At 39.1% G+C, this 20,629-nt stretch overlaps 1 protein-coding gene across 1 annotated transcript in view; it reads right to left on the bottom strand.

The window, feature by feature from the left end:
* Positions 1-459: 459 nt before the first annotated feature.
* Positions 460-20,629, bottom strand: part of LOC122814111 (vomeronasal type-2 receptor 26-like) — a 192,498-nt gene continuing 172,328 nt past the window's right edge. Inside the window, exons 5-6 of the mRNA XM_044086726.1 lie at positions 663-890; positions 460-567 (exon numbers count right to left, since the gene is read on the bottom strand). Coding sequence (XP_043942661.1) covers positions 460-567; positions 663-890 — 336 coding nt within the window. The remainder of the gene's footprint in view (positions 568-662; positions 891-20,629) is intronic.

Genomic DNA, 20,629 nt, shown 5'->3' on the forward strand with positions numbered 1-20,629 from the left:
CAAAGTCACAGAATAGACAAATGACAATTAAAGGAATTATATGCAGGACTGCAAGATGAAGCTTTTTACAAAGCATGGCTTATTCTCCCCCTCTACTCTTTTAGAAATTAGAAGGAGTAGGTGATAATAGGTTGTTAGTAGTATTTTATTAAGATAATAATGTATGTAATGAATCATTTTTTCCAAGTAACTTTATACACAGACATAGCTAGGGTTGGGCAAAGGGACCGGCTGCTCCAAGCTCAAAGTGTTGGGGCATTATCAGCAGAAACCGAGTGTTCCTCATAGCATTACTGGCATTTGAATGCTGGTATTTACATTTAGAACTGAAGTGGTTTAGTACTCCATGTGTGACAGGCATTGAGTAGTAGCTTTAGCAAATAGCTACAGCTTAAAATGACAGTTTTTTTTTTTCTTTTTTTTTTGTTATTACAGCTCATCGAGCTTTTTTTCTCCTCTTCAAGTAATCTGAACAGCTTTTTTTGCTCTTCGACTTAATGTTGATGTGGAGTGGGTCACTACATCAGAAGATGGCCCAAGAGCCAGAATAGCTAGCAGCATAGCTAGCTACACCTCTGAGTTCATTTGCATACAAATATTGAATGTAGTAATTAGTAAAAAGCATGAGAAATATATCTGCCAAGAAAACCAGCTGCACTTACCTCTGTAGCACCATCAATCCACAAAATGGCTTTAGCATCTATCTCAATCTGTTTATCAGGGGAAGTCCATGACTTGAAGGTGCCAACTTTCACAATCCGACTTGTCCCATTCAGGAAAAACTTAATGTTCTGTATGTCAAACTGACTTGGTACATCACCATTCTTATCAAAATATACCTCTTGGCCCTCTGTGTTCATAAAATGGACAGTGCTAAGAAGGTTCAGAAGCTAAAGGTATAAAACATGTATAAAAAGATTTGATCAGCTGACATTAATGAAACTATGACTGACTTCATCTATTAAAAGTGTAAAAAGGTGAACCCTTGACTGTTAAGACTTGTCCTGTTACTCATGTTATGTATTTTTCAGTAGCCTAAACATACTTTGTGGTATATTACTGAATAAATGAACAGTAGCAGCAGGAGCAAGTCTGACCTACTTGCCACTGATGTAGTTGTGTCCCCACCCAAATTGAATTGAATTAATTCCATGGTAATTCTATTCTACCTTGAGGAAAGGGGAAAAACCCTATTAGGAGGTTTTTTTGTCAGTTGTCCTGATTTTTAGATGCTACTGTATTATTGACCAAGTGACTAACAAGTGATTATCACACTTTACCACATCCATATCTATTCTGAAATGATTACATGACTTGGTATTCTCTGGGATTCATGTACTATAGTGTACTACAAATATATATTTTCTTCTCTGCTGTGTATTAAGTGAGCATTGATAGGTAATAAATAAAGAGATTATATAGATCGCTTTTTTCTGTAATTCACCAAAAATAATACATACAGAAAAAGAGTTAATTAACTAACTAATTAATTAATTAATTAATTAATTAATTAATTAATTAATTAATTAAATTTTTAAGTGAGAAAGTGGACTGGTAGGAAGTCACTTTTTAGCCACAATGTTAGCCATGTGGCAAATACAAAGACATTGTACCTGTAGTATAAACCCACATTAATTCAATAATTACAGATACATGCACGTTATAATCTTTGAATGATTGCATACTCATAAGAAAGACCCTACAAAATCACTGAATGTTTACAGTTTTATAACAGAGACGGCAGACAGTGAAAGTCTGCTGAGGTATAAAGAGTAGTATGATAACGGCACTGTTATTACATTCTGTGTCCTAGGTAGTGCATATGTTGCAAATTTTCTTCCAGCTTTTCCCACTTAGGGGTCGCCACAGCAGATCACCTATCCACTCATGACTGGCAGTAGAGTTTTATGGCATTGAGTTGCCAGCCTGGCACCCAACCATTCACAGAAGGCATACACACACATACACTCAAACCTAGGGCCAATTTAGAGTGTCCAATCCACCTATAGCATGTCTTTGGCATGTGGGAGGAAATGGAAACACCTGGAGGAAACCCACGGGACCACAGGGAGGACATGCAGACTCCATACAGAAGGCACCCCAGCAGAGGATCGAACCATAGAGCCTCTTGCTGTGAGGCAACAACGCTAACTGTGGCACCACTGTGGCCGCCCCAGTGCATATGTTGCAACTACTGCTGACAAAGAACTTCATTTCAGCTGCTGCAAGGCAGAAAACTCTGGCCTGGATTTAACATAGACTGCATTATTGTAATCCTTGTTCCAGACCTGGTACTACTTTCTGTTTTGATATGGTCACTCCTACACAAAGCATGTCACCATATATTCCAAGAGCTCCAGACATATTTCTTCATAATTTGTTTTTTCTAACACAGAGTTCTTTCTCAGTCTTATTATGATTCCAGCATTCTTCCATCTTGGATATGATTTCTATCACCAAGTTACAGCAATGGCAAGTAATGCCTGAATATTTTAAATCAGCCAGTACATGTTTCACAACACACATTTTTAAAAGTCTCTATTGTTTTACTTCCTTCTCACACTCCAACACACAGACACACACCACACGCACACACACACACACACACACACACACACACACACACACACACACACACACACACACACACACATACACGAGTCTACAAGTTATGTGTTTCTGTTATTTATTCATTGTAATTTCGCCAAGTCTTCTGGGTTTCTAATACAATGACAGAAAAGGATCCTGTTTCTAAGTCAAGGTATGATTAGAGTTCATGAAATAAAAATCGTTTTGGTCTTTGATGTTAAGCTAGAGTGCTCTTCTCATCACCCACAATGTGCCTCCTTTGTAATTTATGTGGAGATGGCAGCATATCTAAATATGACTGTAAATTCTGTTTTTAGACCCATAGTTCCAATTACTATTGGAACTATATCTTTCTTCCACATTGCTCTCATTTCTGCCTCCTTATCCTGATATTTTATGATTTTGTGCCTGTTTGTACGTAATGCACTGTAATTGTTAAATGTAACAATTTCAATGATCAATGCTACTGTTGTCTTTTTTCATGGACTACTATAGCTGCTTTTCTAACATTTCTTTTCTTAACTGTTGTTAATGGGTGATCCCATGTAATGAAAAATCATTCTCTATAATTCTTTGTGGTTCATGTTTCCAATACTTCTCAGCTACTTCTAGTTTGTAGTGTTCTCACAACCCCCAGTGTAACAGACTTGCCATGTTATTGTGCCTTTCAGTATACAGCCCCTCTGCTGTGTGTGTATGACACCCAGCAACAAGATGTGTGACTGTTTCTAGTTCTTTTTTACAGAACCTGCATTTTTTTGTTTCTCCCACGTGTTCAAAGGAATTTGTAAACCAATGTGTATGTAGTCCACTATCCTGGGCTGCCATTATTAGCCTTTCTTCTTTTGGTTTCAGTTCACAAACCCCTAACCATGCCTACATCAAATCTTGGTTCATCATGAGATTGTTCCAGGAGATCTCTGTAACTGACAGTATATTTATGGCTTTTCCACATTTCTTTCCTTCTCATCTGATCCTTCTCCTTATATTCTTTCTTTTTTGTTGTTTTTTTGGCACATTCAGTTGCTGTCTGATTTTTATCTGCTTCTGGTTTGATTTCCATTCACACTTAACACTGAAATGCTTCTGCTAAACAAAGCAAAGATATCATCTCAGACTTCTCCTCATGTTTTGAAACTTTCACTACGTTTGGATCTGATGCAGTCAACACAAGTGTCTGCAGCCGCACAATTGCATATCTATACAAACAGTACATTTTGAGGAGGCCCATGCCTCCTTCACTGTGAGGAATGCATAATTTTGCTATAGAATATTTATATATCATTTGACAAGTATGAAACATTTTTCTTTTTTCCATATCATCATGATCCAATAATATTTGGGGCCAGACAATCTTCCTAAAACTATAAGTTAGAACAGGAGAGGCAAGTTGATTTATAGCTTGGACTTTAATCCTAGATGTCAAGGTACTTTTGAATATTAGTTTTAGACTTCTGAAGTATTCCTTACTGAGTTTTATTCATATTTTATTGCCAGTCTTTCATAATTTCCCAGATATTTATACACTCCCTCCTCCTTCATTTCACATGATGTCTCAGGTAGATATTTTCTTGGTACTTCAGCTTTGCTGTTTTAAATGCTGCTTTTACACATTTATCAAACAGAAATGTCACTCATATCATCTGAGAAAGGTTTAACCATTCATGTCTGTGCTTTCAATTCCTCATTTAACGAACTATACAGTTTTAAGTCATACACAAAATGTATAAGAGAAATCTGTAACTAAGGTTTTCCAGGAGAAAAATTGTAACCATAACCTAATCTGTTAAGTAAAAAGTTTAACTGGTTATGGGCAAGAAAAAATGGGTGCAGTGACAAAGAGTCACCTTGGAATATCACTCTTTGAATTTTTATCCGTAGGAAAATAATTTGTCCTTTTTGCCCTTTGTCATGGCTCAGCTGTGAAGTTGTTTGCCACTGTTTCATGGTCACTGTAGTCTGATTGATCAGTGTAGGGTTTATCTTATACATCTGTAAGCATTCCTTTATCCATGAATGCAGAATGCTGTGAATTTTTTGTTTTTTTAATCTATGCATGCTATACTTAAATTCTTCCCTTCTTTACAAATCCATATCATGGCTTTATTTAGCAGCAAATAATCATTTTGTTCCATATGATTTTTCTTTTGTTACCTTTTTTCTATTTCTATGACTGAGGTTTTTTTCCAAGTGGCTATAAACCCTGACTGCATCATAATTTGTATATTGTTGGAAGATAAGCTATTGGTCTATTGGTTTTAGGATGGCTTGCAGGTTTATTCTTGAGGAATAGTATGATTTTTCCTGTTGTTAACCAGGTTGGTGTCTGTTTGGGATGTGTTATAAGTAATTATTACTCAGGGCTAAATATTTCAGTAAAGATGTTAATGGTTTGAGCCAAAAGTTATGTACTACATCTAAGCCCAGGGTTTTCCATTTAGGAGCTTTTCTTATTTTTTTCTCAATTCCTCTCATTGTTACTTCATCCCATTCCATCCCATTCATCAGTGATTAGTGGAAGATGTTCATGAAAGGCTGGCAATCTGGCAGTGTGAACATTGGCTCTAGGTGATGTTCACTGTTGATATTCATAGGCTGATAGGTCCATAGGAGATTACTAGGCTAATGGCTCAAGAGCCTTTACAAGCCTAGCCAGTTATACCCAGATTGTACCAAATGTTCTATTCCTAGGAGAAAGATAAAAAGAGTTACCAAGTGAGGTTTGACTATTTTTACAAACTGCCTCTGTCCATGAGGGACACGGACACCACCCCAGGACTGAATTTGTGATTCCCCATTCATCGGTCCAGATGGCATTTGAAGATGATGAGGGAAGGGCTTTGCTTCATGTGAACAGAAAGCCTAATCCTGAAGATGGGCAATCTCTGGGACACATATCTATCTCTCCAGCATGATCTATTCATGTTAGAGATCAGGTTTAGATCTTTGGAGTGGGTAACTCTTGTCCAGTTAGTTTTGTGAATATGCAACATTTCCATCAGGGCTGGGTCAGAGACTGCCTTGTAGGTCAGCTGCAGATCGCCCCTCAATAATCAGTGGGAAGCTGAATACAGTGATAGGGCTTTTAATTGGCCCACATATGACATGTTGATTATACCTTATATTTTTTGGTGAGAAACCTCAGAGGAAGCAAGTCATATAAGACTTAATCTGATGAAGTTTCATATTGATTGTCATAAATGAACAGTAAATTTTAATAAATTGTGACGTTGGGAATGAGAGCAGTTTTGATTTTTGAACATTGTGTAGTACACTACTGGAGTTTTATGGTTATTAATTTAGAATGTGAGTGCCAATCAAATTGCAACCAACTGGCCACTGTGACAGAGAGAGTATGAGCTGCTGTATGAAACGTTTGCTAATATTCAAAAAAGTGCAGACTGCTTTGTCACAACACTCAGCATATCCATTATAAATGTATTTATTGATTTATTTACTTATTGCATTTGTTACTGGAATAGTCTGAATGGGAAAACAGATGCCCCTTTTCAGTGGAGGCCCAGGAGGAAAAGCTCCACAGTAGTTACAAGTTAAATAGTTAACATACAGTTATTTAAAACAATATGAAATATAGGCACAAAGAATTTTTACAGTAACAAATTATTTACAAGATTTATGTTTAGATATACAGTATGCAGTGTATTTTCTGAGACATATTAGGAGTTGCAGCAGTTAGGCCTGACCGGGAGAGTTACGTAAAAGTTGATATGGGGGGGGGGTAGCATAGAGAAAAGGACATGAATGAGTTTGACAAAAAAGTTTCAGTTGCAAGAAGTTACGGGCAGAGTTAGGCTAAGAACTTAGCCAGGAGTGGAGCGTGAACCTAGCCACATATCAGAAACAGATATTGCTTTAGCTGATTTTTGAATGATTTATTGTTTTCAGTTTGTGTAAGAACTTAGGGTATAGAGTTTGAAATGTTTGTGGTATAGGAGGAATATAGTGTGTTTCCAGGGGAGTTCTAGGTCTTTCTTATAGTTAGTAACAGTTTGTCAAGAGACTGTAGTGGTCTGATGCTTTTTTATTGCTGGAGCATGTTGCTTAGACTTGGACACATTCCAGGGAGGTAGAGGAGTTTGTGAATAGAAAACCTGAAGCAACTGCCTACATCCAAGAACACGGAGAGCGGAACCCCATAAAAAACAGTAAAAGCCACTGCAAGTTCTTTTATCAACAGACTGTGAGCAGTGTAGGTCTATTGTAATCTTCTCTCTGTAATACTCCTACTGATTCTTCTGCTGTGCATGCTACTGGACCCCCACTCCCTTTTCCTCTCATTTACTGTAACAAATATATACATTTTTCCAAAGCTTTGCATTTATTTTATATTCTTATATTTTATTTACCTTGTATATCACATTTCTTTTATATTCTTATATTTTATCGTCCCATTTATTGTAACAGATATATAGTTTCCCAAAGCTTTACATTTATTTTATATTCTACTTCCCTGATTGCTAAATCTACTTTTGAATTCAATCAGATAAATAGACACCTTTAGATACTGACCTGGGCTAGCTGGTTGATAGTTTTTCTCTTCTCACAGCTTTCTCCAAGTCCTGGCCCATAGCCTTCCCCCGTTTTCTTGTTCTCCTAACATAATTCTAGTGTAAGTTTCCTAGCCTTGGCAAACCTGTTTTTTCACAGCTTTCACCAAGCCCTGGATCTTAGCCCCCCCCCCCCCCCGCCCTCTTCTCTTGGTCTCCTAACATAATCTTATTGTAAGCTTTCCAGCCCTGTCAGTCCTGTCTATTCCCTCCCTCTTCCTCTTGAGAGTTTACTTATTTCTTCCCTGAGCTGTTGCGCCATCTTTAAATACTAAAAACCTCTGCCTGACTACACGTGTCTGTCCCACGGGCATCCCTCAGTAGTGTGCACTTACTGCATGTCCCTTTCTAAAACCCCCTGACTACACTCTGTTTCTGTGTGTCTCACAGGCATCCCTCAGTAGTGTGCACTTACTGCATGTCCCTTTCTAAAACCCCCTGACTACACTCTGTCTCTGTCTGACCCACGGGCATCCCTCAGTAGTGTGCACTTACTGCATGTCCCTTTCTAAAAACCCCTGACTACACTCTGTTTCTGTCTATCCCACGGGCATCCCTCAGTAGTGTGCACTTACTGCATGTCCCTTTCTAAAACCCCCTGACTACACTCTGTTTCTGTCTGTTCCATGGACATCCCTCAGTAGTGTGCACTTACTGCATGTCCCTTTCTTAAACCCTCTGACTACACTCTGTTTCTGTCTGTCCCATGGGCATCCCTTAGTAGTGTGCGCTTACTGCATGTCCCTTTCTAAAACCCCCTGACTGCACTCTGTCTCTGTCTGTCCCACGGCCATCCCTCAGTAGTGTGCACTTACTGCATGTCCCTTTCTAAAACCCCCTGACTACACTCTGTCTCTGTCTGTCCCATGGCCATCCCTCAGTGGTGTGCACTTACTGTATGTCCCTTTCTTAAACCCCCTGACTACACTCTGTCTCTGTCTGTCCCACGGGCATCCCTCAGTAGTGTGCACTTACTGCATGTCCCTTTCTTAAACCCCTGGCATAACTACATTATTTTCCTACATCTCAGTCTTGTACTGACTCATCCAACTACCTCTACTATTACTTTATCCAACCAAAATCAATCCCTCCCCTACTAAAAACTAATTTTCTCTCTAATATCTATTGTACTGTACTCCCCAATCTCAAATATACTATTACCCTCTCCATGCATAATATTTTCCTAACCTACTAATGGTTAGTAGCTATATATTTTGAAATGTTAAACATACAATTGAGTTTATAACAAAAATATTCACTTTATATAAATGTTGAAATTTCTGTATTGAATTATGTCTTTTCATTTTTGTAACATTGTGAGAAGCCAATTGCAAATATCATGGAGCTTATCTGTAAATGTTTAATTAGATGTATGAACTATGTCCTTTTGTAAGGTGAAATGTAACTTGAAATTATTGTGGAGCTTTTCTCCCCAGGTCTCCACTGCAAATGGGATCATCTTGGCCCAGTGGACTTCCCTGGTCATCAAACTCAAATAAATAAATAAAATAAATAGTCACTAATTGTGAGTGGGTTACAGAGTTTTGTAACTTGAGCTACTGAATGTTTTAGAGGTATACAGTGGTGAGTTTTGGCAGTTTTGTTGTAACACTGGTCTAGTTAGGAAAGTGAGGTGGAATGCATGTTGATGAGTATGGGGGTGACATAAAGAAAGTTAGAGAAAAGGAAAGGAGATGCTAAAGTCATTCTGGCTTAGTCTGTTAAGTATGGTTTAATCTTGTAGAAGGTCCCTAGATTTTGGTGAGTTCTATTTATCATCTGTTTTATGTGGTGAATCCATCATTACTCACAGTAATGCATCCAGGCAGCTGTAGCTATTAAAAATAGCTCTGTAAAGATAACAAAGTCAGTTATTAGAAGGTTACAAGACAAACTTCCACCATCTGTAAAAGTAACCACAAAAAACTCAAAATATTAAACACACACACACACACACACACACACACACACACACACACACACACACGCGCAGTATATTGGCAAGCTTTTCCCCAGATGTGAAAGAAGGTGAAAAACCTACAACATCAACAACTTCAGAGCAACAATGCTTTTATTTAAACAGGCAAGTGTTTTTTTTTTCTTATTAATGTCATTATATAATAGCAATAAAATACTGGTGTGTGAAGTAATGTTTACCCACAGATTTGTTTGCTCACTCAAGCTTCTCTCCATGACCAAAGTAAAAGTTGCATTACCAACACCCAGTTCTGGGTTACTGCTAAAGAAGACATCAAGTTATAGGGAGGCTTTTTCCTGTCAGCAAATAAATACTTATAATTGAAATTGTAAAAATCATCTCTGGTTAGATTACATTTGTAAGGAGAGTCAGATAATCAGAAAATAACAGTTATACAATATATGATCATTTGCATTCAAAAACATACAGTCTGATTGGACAGCCCAGTCAGCACGACCATTGTAAATTGAGCATATACCAATAGAAAAAAGTCTAAGCAATTAGCTATTCTATTAACATATGCTCTTCAGTGTCATCTATATGATATATTAAAAAAAAAATTGAGAAAAATCTAGGACATTCTATAAAACTGTGGATATTTAAGAAAATATGGTTGCCAGCAGTAAGCTCATTTATACTGCCTGTTACCATTCCTCTAAACTGTCAACAGCTTTGTAGAACATCACAAATTTTCCTCATTTTTCACTCTTTGCCTCATATAATATTTATTTTTTTGGTAATTCAGAGGAGATTTCTTCTTCTTCTTTTGGCTTTTTCCTGGTTAGGGGGTCACAACAGTGGAACTCAGGTCTGCTAATGATTAGCAGTAGATTTTTACGGTGCCAAGGTGCCAGCTCAATACCCAACCTTCAACGAAGGCATGCCCATTCATGCATGTCTTAATATAAGTCTAAAACCACACATTGCCCTTACATTCTTCCAATTCTTCACACAATGTCCATTCCTCAAAGGAAGAGGCAGTTTGTTTCTTTATTCTGCTAGGCAGAGAATTCAAATTGTTAAAAAAAAAAAAAATTCATAACAGTAAACTGGTCCCTGGAACAAAATAATACAGTAGAGTAAAAAAAAAAAAAACAAGAAAGAAAAACTCATGCATTATCATGGTGTGATTGCCCCCACAATCAACTTCACTGCATACTTCTTAACTTCTTTCATCTAAAACAGAGATGTCACTTACCATTTTGCCAGTAAATCAAAAGCTTAAATCAGAAGGTGGCTATGAGATGTAGAGGTACCCCTCATGATAACCATTTCTGATTCAGGGACATCCCTACCATTCCACCTGGTGCTGTAATGTGAAGATGCGCATCACTGCACTGAGCTGTCTTTGTTGCCATGCTAAACATTAATAAGGCATTCCAGGTCAGAGGCATATGCCCACTCCCCCCGGTGCTGCCTGTGGTCAGGCATTTATGCAGCTTTGTGATTCGGAGAATTACTCTTCTGCATAACTTAGCACTGCTGCTCCTGGCCACTCACCGTAATAATCGCAACCAAATCACTGTGTTCATAACCACCAGAGCTACCCTACAGTCATAGGTTGGGAGGGAATAATAGCCATCAAGGAAAAGTTTTTGTGCTGTAATGACATTTAAACATAACAGGTTTGGGGGAATGCTAAACACCAGGGAGAATGTCTTGCCCGTAATGGTCCTTACACATAATGGAGATTGATGGGAGGAAAACTAGACACAAGGGATACTCTAAATAGGATGCAATAAAGGCACTAAATGATAAACAGAAAGTGCAGAGAGCTACTACACACCAGGGATAGTATGAATATCATACCTTAAAGGCACTCAGGGGGATTTCAACTCTGTTCTTTCCCACCTACCATTGAGGATATTAATCTTCTGCACCACCACTACACACCAGTGATGCCATGATTGAAAAAAAGAGTTTAAAAAAAGGCAATTACAAAAGGTAAAAGTTTTCATACCAAGCAACCTTGCCACACTAAATCTCAGAGTTAACCTAGTGCACTCATAAGTTAGCACAGTATTTTTGTAACATATATTGACGATCCTGAACATTATTTAAAGCCTCCAACAGTCCATGAAGTACAGGAGAGAGGGATAGGATTTTAGGCATACTTCTCAACCTCATAGTGTAAAAAAGTCATAACAAAAGCCAAACATTAATGATGGAATGAAATCAGGAACAGATTTTAATTATTACTCCTACAAACATGGAAAGTCGCTAGTATTAACAGATTTTGTTCTGCCATGTATTTATTGAAGGATATAAATTATGAAATTGTAATGTGTAGCATTAATGACTGACTGTAATCAACCATGATTCACAAGGGCAGGAAAAAGTAGACATGGGGACATTCTCACAGTGCACTGTGTGTGTGTGTGTGTGTGTGTGTGTGTGTGTGTGTGTGTGTGTGTGTGTGTGTGTGTGTGTGTGTGTGTGTGTGTGTGTGTTATGTGTGTGACTGTGTGTGCCTGAATGTGTGCATTGTGTGTGGGAGAGTGGAGGATGAGGGTGCCTGTGCTAACACAATGCGGTTGCCACCAATGTTAACTACTGCAGGAAAATGCTGAGTAGTAGTTATCAATGATTCAGAGACATACAATTATTGTGGTTAATGTGTCTCTGAATACTGATTTGTGGAAACAGGTCCTTTTCACATCAAGCACATAATGCAAGTGATCAGTTCTTTCAGAATCCCTGGCACGTCTTTTATGAAGAACACACCAAAAATATGAAACGAGCTACTTGATATTCTGCAAAAATTGAAACTGAGTTGAAGGCAGACACAGCAACATACTCTGCAGCCATTCACACTTGCAAACAGAGCATGTGCAGTATATAATTTGGATGACCCAGACTACCAGAAGCCAGTAGAAGAGCACTACAGTCCTTTGACACAATGACATTATTGAGAAAATGATAAGACCTTTTAATTAAATCATGTCATTGTAGAAGAGCAATCATCCCCTCCTGTGTGTGGGTAATACAGGATTAACCCACAGTTGGATTTGTTTAACCACTTAGGCATTCTCGTCATGATCATACCACAACAGCCATGGGTGAATCCTGCATTATCCAAACCCAGCCATGGGTTATTGTTAAAGTGATCATTTTGTTTGAATTATTACTGATTAAGTTTTCATTATAGTGCACAGCTGAAGATTTTAGTGAAAGTAAAAGCAGAGCATAAATCCTTGCCTGTTAAGCATGATCTGCTCTGGCTATGGAATATATTTATGCAATAATCCATGAAAGGTGCTAGTATCACAGAATTAACCTGTGGCTGGTGTGATTTAATCACAAGACTGAAGCCTGAATGATTAGACAAAGCCAGCCATGGTTTAATCCAGTCATAGGTTATTTATATTATACAATGATATTATTTAAGAAAGAAATGGCTTACCTTTCTTTTTCTTAAATAATATCTTTGTATAATGGCACTGTAGTGTTCCTCTGTGTTCTTCCACATTTGCTGATATACTGAGCATGAGTGTGGGAATAACATTCCCACACTTGCACAGTACATCAGTAATGTTTAGGAAAACAATGGCTTTTCTCCATTGCAGTTTTTTTTCCCCTCCCACTGCCATTATGGGCTCTTAGTGGAAAAACCTAGACAAAGCTCAACATAATGAGGGAACCAAATGTCCAATAACAGGGGCAGACTTTATTGGTCTCATAGACTTAGAAAGTTACTGCAGTAGGAGGTTTTGTCAATGTGCATTTTTCTGAAGGATATGAAGCATAAACCTCGAATGTCTGTCATTTTTTTAATGACTTCAATCCATAGTGGCTTGCCAGAAAACCACATTTTTAGGAGGAAAAGACCAAAAACTGTGAGGCAAAAATAACATTCTGCAAAAATCTGGGCACTTGAGAGGTATGAAAATCTGCAGAGACTTTAGTTTGGACAGCACAGAAATACAAGGAAAATCAGGTACATTTTGTGGTTCTTTGGTTTTGTAGAACTTACCTGATTTTTCTTGTATTCTGATCTGTCCACTAAGCATATGCCAATAGAAAAGTCTGAACACTCAATGGTACTTCAGCAGCTGGACTTTTTTCTGTTGGTATATGCTCGATTTACACTGGGCATGCAGGTTGGGCTATCCAATCAGCGTGTACGCTTTTAAATGGCAATGAGCCATTATTATATGTCTGTTTTTCTTATGTAATATGATCTAGGACCAAGATGTCTAATACAAATTTAAGGGCATAGACACATGATGTATTTAATTAATTGAATTTGTATTTCAGAAGGATTAAATGTTTATCTTTTGTTATAGCTATTAACATTTAAATGTATCATATAACTACCTTCTGGACTTGCAACTAAAAACAGGAGGAAGCACAGCATATGTGTGTGTGCATGTGTGCTTCCAGGTAGGTAAACCTCTTTTTTAGCCACAAAGCCAGTACCACAGCAGTTGCATTTCATTCTGCCTCCTTAGACTTCTTTCAATTACTTTATATTCTAAATGTGGTTTAACTCAGTTATAACAAATATAACCCATCATCTTTCTTTCTGCCAGTTCTTTTTCCTCTTTACTTACCTGCCATGGTTGAAGATTTGAGACTTCAGCACAGGATTTGTTCTTTGATATCACATCCTTAGAATCACATGATATCAGATGGTGCAGTGCATGGACTATGACTTATACAGCATTGTATGAGCTAATTGCATCTCGGAATCCATAGGTTTCATGTACTGATGTCTGTAATTTCTTTAGGCTTTCAGTACCTGTACAAACTGTTGTGGTTTCACTTAATACAGATATAGTTGTGCTATGGTTAAACATCCACTTGCAGTCAAAAATTGTTTCCCAGAAAAAAAGGAAGAAAAGTATCATCACTTGCTGGAGAAGGAATAATATTTTCTACTAAATCCTGGAAACCTGGAATCTCTGAATCGCATGATGAAAAATTTAAAGTACCATTTAATGTTTTCCAGTTGTCCTTGATACGAAACACTGTTGGGCCTTTCCAGATGATTGGGGCAATCCAGATTTTATTGCCTATTTTCTGTTTTGTCACTTCTTCCATTAATGGAATAATGTACTGCTATGAGGAGCAGGCAATTATTACTTTTGCTGATGATGCCTTAATCTTCTCAGCTATCTGATATAGTCTGCTCTTAAAATTGTAAGCAGGTATTATTTCTAAGAAAGCTGCACAGATGCCTGTTTTAGTCAGTTCCTGTAAAAGAGCTTGACTGCTTTCTCTTCCGAGGTCATTATCAGATCCTAGAATGCCAAGCCATGTCTAGTTAAAATATTTCATCAGCTGTGTGATAGCAGTTACCTAAACAGCAAAACTGCTCATAGTGTGAAAAAAAGAAGGAGATTGTTGTTTGTCACTCAAGATGGGTAAGGTGGAGCCATAGCTGATCTGTGGAACTTGATTAGAGTTTAGCATGCTACTTATTTTCATTTATTCCTCTAACATACATTATTTTATTTATTTATTTATTTATTTTACATTTGTTGATTGGGATAGTCCGACTGGATACATGTCCATTTTCAGTGGAGGCCCAAGGAGAAAAGCTCCAAGGTAAGCAGTTAAGTTTAAAATTCAGTATTTACAGTAGTTAACATACCAAAACAAACATTTTAAGATACAATATTTACATTGGTTACATACCTTAGCAAGTTATAGAAGTTCCAGGGTTAAAGAAAATCCCGAGAATAGGTCAACATTAAGTAACACAGGTCAGCTAAAAATATTGTTATTAACTCATACAGTAAGATTCAGATGCGATATTTACAGTGGTTACATACCTAAACAAGTATAGAGAAAAACATAATTGTAGGTCAGGATTAAGTGACACAAGTAGGCTAAATTACTGCTTTTAACTCATTGTAGAGGAGAGTTAGTCAGGTTTGCTACATTGGCATAGCCAGTTTGGTGTCAAATGTTGTTTGAGTCTAGGCTTAAATTGACTCAGGGTGGTGAGCAAAGTAATTTCAGGTGGGAGGGTGTCCCAGGATCTGCCTACAGAGTTGGCGAAGAGAGAGTCACTGGCAGAGTTATTAGTTTAGAGGTCTGGGACTGTGATAGGGGTTGATAGTATTTTTAAGAGCAGGAGTATTGTCCGGATTGTTAAGGATCTGATGGGCAATAATCAATAGGTTATACTGGATCAAGCTGAATAATTCTAGCCACCCAAGCTGGTTTAGGTTGATACAATGAGGAGTCCTATAAGGCAGGCCAGTGGCAAATCATACTGTAGACTTTGACATTCTGTGGGTGTTCTGGTTTTCTCCGGTATTTCAAAGACATGCAGTAGGTGGATCTGAGACTCTAAACTGACATTGGTATGAGTGTGTGTGTATGGTATGGAAAAATTACTACAGTGGGACTAGCCATCCAGCGGTATGACTACTGGATCTAGGTGATGGTCACTGTCAGTATGACACCTTGACCTTATGTATAAAATGGGGAAAGGGGAGGGGGTTATCACTTACAAGGAATGATCCTAGACAATATTACTAAAGTTCTTGGAAGCTCTTTCATAGAAAAACTGTACTTAAGCTTTTATTACACAAATTAATAAAAAAACATGAAACATATTCTTATTACTTCTTTTGCTTGTAAAAAGCCTGGATTTTGCACATGCTCTGTTTATCAGTCCTGACCTCATAGCAGTACTGCGTGTCTTAAGCTCAAAACCATGAGACATAGTACAGCAACCTCTGATGCGATAATGTCCTATAGTCACATCACATATCAAGAGGTGTGTGTGTGTGTGTGTGTGTGTGTGTGTGTGTGTGTGTGTGTGTGTGTGTGTGTGTGTGTGTGTGTGTGTGTATTTTGGAATGAGCCTGCTCTTGATGTCAAAGAGATGAAACAAATCTGCTAAAGAAAACATCACTAAAGTTTCTTGTACCTTTTAAGGCAGCAAAAGCCAAGGAGTTGTGCTATTAGAGATGATTTTTTTTGCTTGTTTGAATAAACTGGTGACATGATATTGCCCATGTGGGTTAATAGCATCTATAGAAAGGATCACACATCTTCAAAACTGATTACTGCTCCTGTTATTCTTTTTCTAAATGACTTCAAGATATAAGCTTGTGTGCATTTACAATAGCAGCACACATTTTTTTTCTGCATATTATTTGCTTTCTGAGTTGGTGTTATTCTTATCACTGCTGTGATATGGCTCCACTAACACCATCTCACCCCAATCTGCATGTGCTAATTCCAGTGGTACATCCAGGTGGTTAAAATATCTATACTGGGATTTACAATTTCCCTCCCCTTAGGCTGAGAATTAGGAGGGTCTTGCAGGAGGTGTAACATCTTGGACGCCTTGCCTGCTGCTGGAAGAGACAGACTTAAGCTTAACCAATGTAACACTCTCATACTGGGTGACTTCAACTACCCCTCCATTAACTGGGAAAACTATTCATGTACCAATACACTTGCCCAATACTTTCTGGATTTCATTAGTTTAAATGCCCTGGACTAGCTCGTTCTTACCCCCACTAGAGGTAGCAACATCCTTGACCTGGTCATTACTAACATGGGCAACCATTGCTCTACACCAATAGTCAAATCCTCCCTGGTTAGATCTGATCACAAGCTAATCACCTTAGAAATTCACATCCCTCCCACCCCCCCAACAGAGGTAACCACCATGAAAAACTTCTCCAAAGCAAACTTTGGGCTTCTAAAAAAAGAGGTGGCTAACTTCACGGCACTCATGCAAATGGAGAATAGTTGCACGATCACCAAATCATACACCAATGCACTGTAAGAATACAACTAAGATGATCTCCTCAAAAAAGGAAGCCAATCTGGTGGTCCCTTATATAAACAAACTCTACAACAGAAGGAGAAAATTGATGCGGAATAAAGTGAAGCGTCAAGACTGGAAAAACTCCCTTATCAGCCTCAGCAAAAGGTTGAGATCCCTCATCAAATCCTCTAAAGCTAGCTATGAAAACAGAATTGCAGCAGATAGTAAAGACAACCACAAGGCCTTCTATAGTTATCTAAAGTATCTCCATGGCAATACCCAAATTTATTCTGAGCTAGTGCACAATGGTATCTCCCATACTGAGCCAACAGATATTGCAAATATATTGGCAAACAGATTCAGTGCTAACTTTACCCCTCCCCCCCAAAGGACCAATCACAATACCAGTAGATTGCCAGGCACCCAGTATTACTGCTGCACAGGTTAAAACAGCACTGTCCAAGGCCAAGAATACAGCTTCTATGGGACCTGACAGTATCCCTGACTGTGTTCTACATGAACTACAGAGTGAACTGGCACCTCACCTGTGTGCCCTGTTCAATCATAGCCTCAACTCAGGCTTTGTCCCTACCAAATGGCACACTGCTACAATCATCCCTCTTCACAAAGGAGGAGCGACTACAGAACCCGGGAACTATAGCCCCATTAGCCTGACGAGTCTGATATGCAAAGCTATGGAACGCATCATCATGGACCTAATAAACAAGGATATATGGAATTTCCAAACTCTGGATCCTACACAGTTTGGTTTTGTGAAGGGTAGATCATGCCTGCTCAACTTGGTCAACTTCTTTGAGTCAGTCACCCGTGCTGTGAATGATGGTAAGGTGGTTCATACAGCCTACCTTGATATAGCCAAGGATTTTGATACCATTCCCCACTCAGGAATCATAGAAAAACTTACTAAGCTAGGCATCAACCCCTATATCAGTAATTGAGTTGCAAACTGGCTCACAGATAGAAACCACAGTGTGAAAGTAGCTGACTCCAAGTGAGACTGCCGACCAGTCACAAGTAGAGTCCTACAGGGTTTGGTCCTGGGTCCTCTGCTGTTTGGTATCTACTTCTCTGAAGTTCAGGCCAACACGAAGGGACTCTGGCTGACAAAGTTTGCAGATGACTGCAAGTTGGGAGCTATTATTAACTCCCCAAGTGATGTTGACATCCTGCAGAAAGGCCTCAATGAGACCAGTGACTGGTTTCAGAGCCATGGCCTTAAGCTCAATGATAAAAAATGTGCCTTCATCCCCGTTGGGAAAAACCTTGTTCCCTTGAATTACCACATTGATGGTAGCCCACTGAACACAGGAGGCCTTATAAGAGATCTGGGAACACAGGATGACAGCAACCTTTCTTTTGACTACCACGTTGCCACTGTGGTCAGAAAGTCCTTCTATGTGGCACATCTCATTACAAAGGGTTTTGCATTCAGGAAGAAAGAGGCCATTGTCTCCCTCTACTCTTCCCTCATTAGGCCAATCATTGAGTACAATATCCCATTTGGCATGTACCTCACTAGACACCTGCAACAACTGGAGAGGCTGCAAAAGTTCCTCACAAAGAGGATCCTAGGCCTTAAACACTTGCCCTATATGGACAGACTCAAAAAACTCCAACTATTCTCTGTCTCATATCACCTACTTGGAGGTGATCTCTGCTTGACTTACAAAGCCATGTCTGACCCAGCTCTGTTAGAAATGCTACATCTAAAGAAATCCCAATCTCTCTGCAACACATGCTTCAAAGACCTCAACCTCATTACCACAATCAACAGAACATGCCGGAGGGGCAGGTTCATAACCCAGAGACTGCCCATGCTATGTAATAGACTTCCCAGATATGTCAAGCAAAGCACGTCACTGGCCCTGTTCAAGAGAAATCTTGATGAGTGGATGGGAAATAGAAAATTCACACCGGGGATCACTCCAGTGGCTCTACTCGACAGAGGCACTAGGAACTAAGGTTGGGTGGCATGATGCCAGGGTACTCCTATGGGCTAGGCTTGTAAAGGCTCCAGGGCAATTAGCCTAGTACACACCTATGAACCTATGTTGTAACCTCTACTTCCATGTGCTGGTACCATACTGAAAGTTGAGACAGGGCATAGGATGTGGTGGCTGGGAACAGCCCAACCCTAGGTTCAAGAACATGCACCCCCCACAACAGACACAGCTCCTCACTAAACCCAGCTGCTGTTTTCTGCTCTGGTCTATACTAGTGCTGGAAGAGCATTTTAACCTTGTCTGCACTTCATACTTTAACCATCTCCATAGGAAAAAGCAAAGAGACTCAGCATCTTCTTTCCATCATCAACCTTGGCAGACCATTTCATCATTGCCACCTGCCAGAGGCTCTGTCTCATCATTCCTTTATTGCCCCCTGTCATAGACTTATCTTCATCATTCTTTCATTGCCCCTTGCCAGAGGCTCAGTGTCACCAGTCCACCATTGCCACCTGCCAGAGGCTCATCCTCATCGTTCCATTATTGCCTCCTGCCAGAGACTCTTCCTCGCCATTCCATTACTGCCCTCTGCCATAAGCTCTGACTCATCATTCTATCATTGCCTACTATTAGTGGCTCAGCCTCATCATTCCATCATTGCCCAGTGCAAAGGGCTTGGGCCTCATCATTCTGTCACTGTCCCTGCCAGATAATTCCATCATTGTCCCCTTCCAGAATTTCAGCATCATCATTCTACAATTGCCCAGTACCAGAGGCTAGGCCTCATCATTCCATCATTGTTCCCTGCCAGTGGCTCAGCCTCATCATTCCATCATTGCCCAACACCAGAAGCTCGGCCTCATCATTCCATCATTGTCCCCTGCCAGAAAATCAGCCTCATTATTCCATCATTGCCCAATACCAGAAGCACAACCTCATCATTCCATCATTGTCCCCTGCCAGAAAATCAGCCTCGTCATTCCATCATTGCCCAATACCAGAAGCACGGTCTCATCATTCCATCATTGTCCCCTGCCAGAAAATCAGCCTCGTCATTCCATCATTGCCCAATACCAGAAGCACGGCCTCATCATTCCATCATTGCCCCCTGCCAGGGGCTCAGCCTCATCATTACATCATTGCTCCCTGTCAGCTCCAACAGGTGCCTGACTTGCTAATCAAACCTGGATCATGTTGGCCATAGTCAGGGCTTTATCAATGTATATCATGGGACTTGATTGTATAATTAAAGTGAAGTGATGTCAAGTTATGAAAATAAAGATCTCTTTCCTAATTTTAAACTTACATTATTTAAACTTAATCTGCAACACTTATCAGTGCCAGTAGAAAACATAGCACACTTAATCTGTAATACATATCAGTGCCAGTAGAAAACATAGCACTTATGTTTCATGCCAGCTACTTTGCATCCTTGTTTAGTATAATCATACAAACAAATGTAATGGTGTATAACCACTTTAAACAATTACTTGTTTACTAAAACTGTCCAGAATTTATATGTAAAAAAATGAAGAACTTCAGTACAAAATTAATAAACATATGCACATGTGCACACGCATGCTTAGGCTCGCGCGCACACACACACACACACACACACACACACACACACACACACACACACACACACACACAACAATTACATGCATTCATACACCTTAGACCTTAATCATCAAACTTTAACTTATTTACTTATTTATCATTCATTAGATTGTTTGTATATGTTGCAGGAATGTTGGCACAGGACTGCATTTCAGTATGACTGTATATGTAT

The sequence above is a fragment of the Protopterus annectens genome, chromosome 10.part0, assembly GCF_019279795.1.
Source record: "Protopterus annectens isolate FY-2018-M chromosome 10.part0, PAN1.0, whole genome shotgun sequence".
In the NCBI taxonomy this organism is placed as follows: Eukaryota; Metazoa; Chordata; order Ceratodontiformes; family Protopteridae; genus Protopterus; species Protopterus annectens.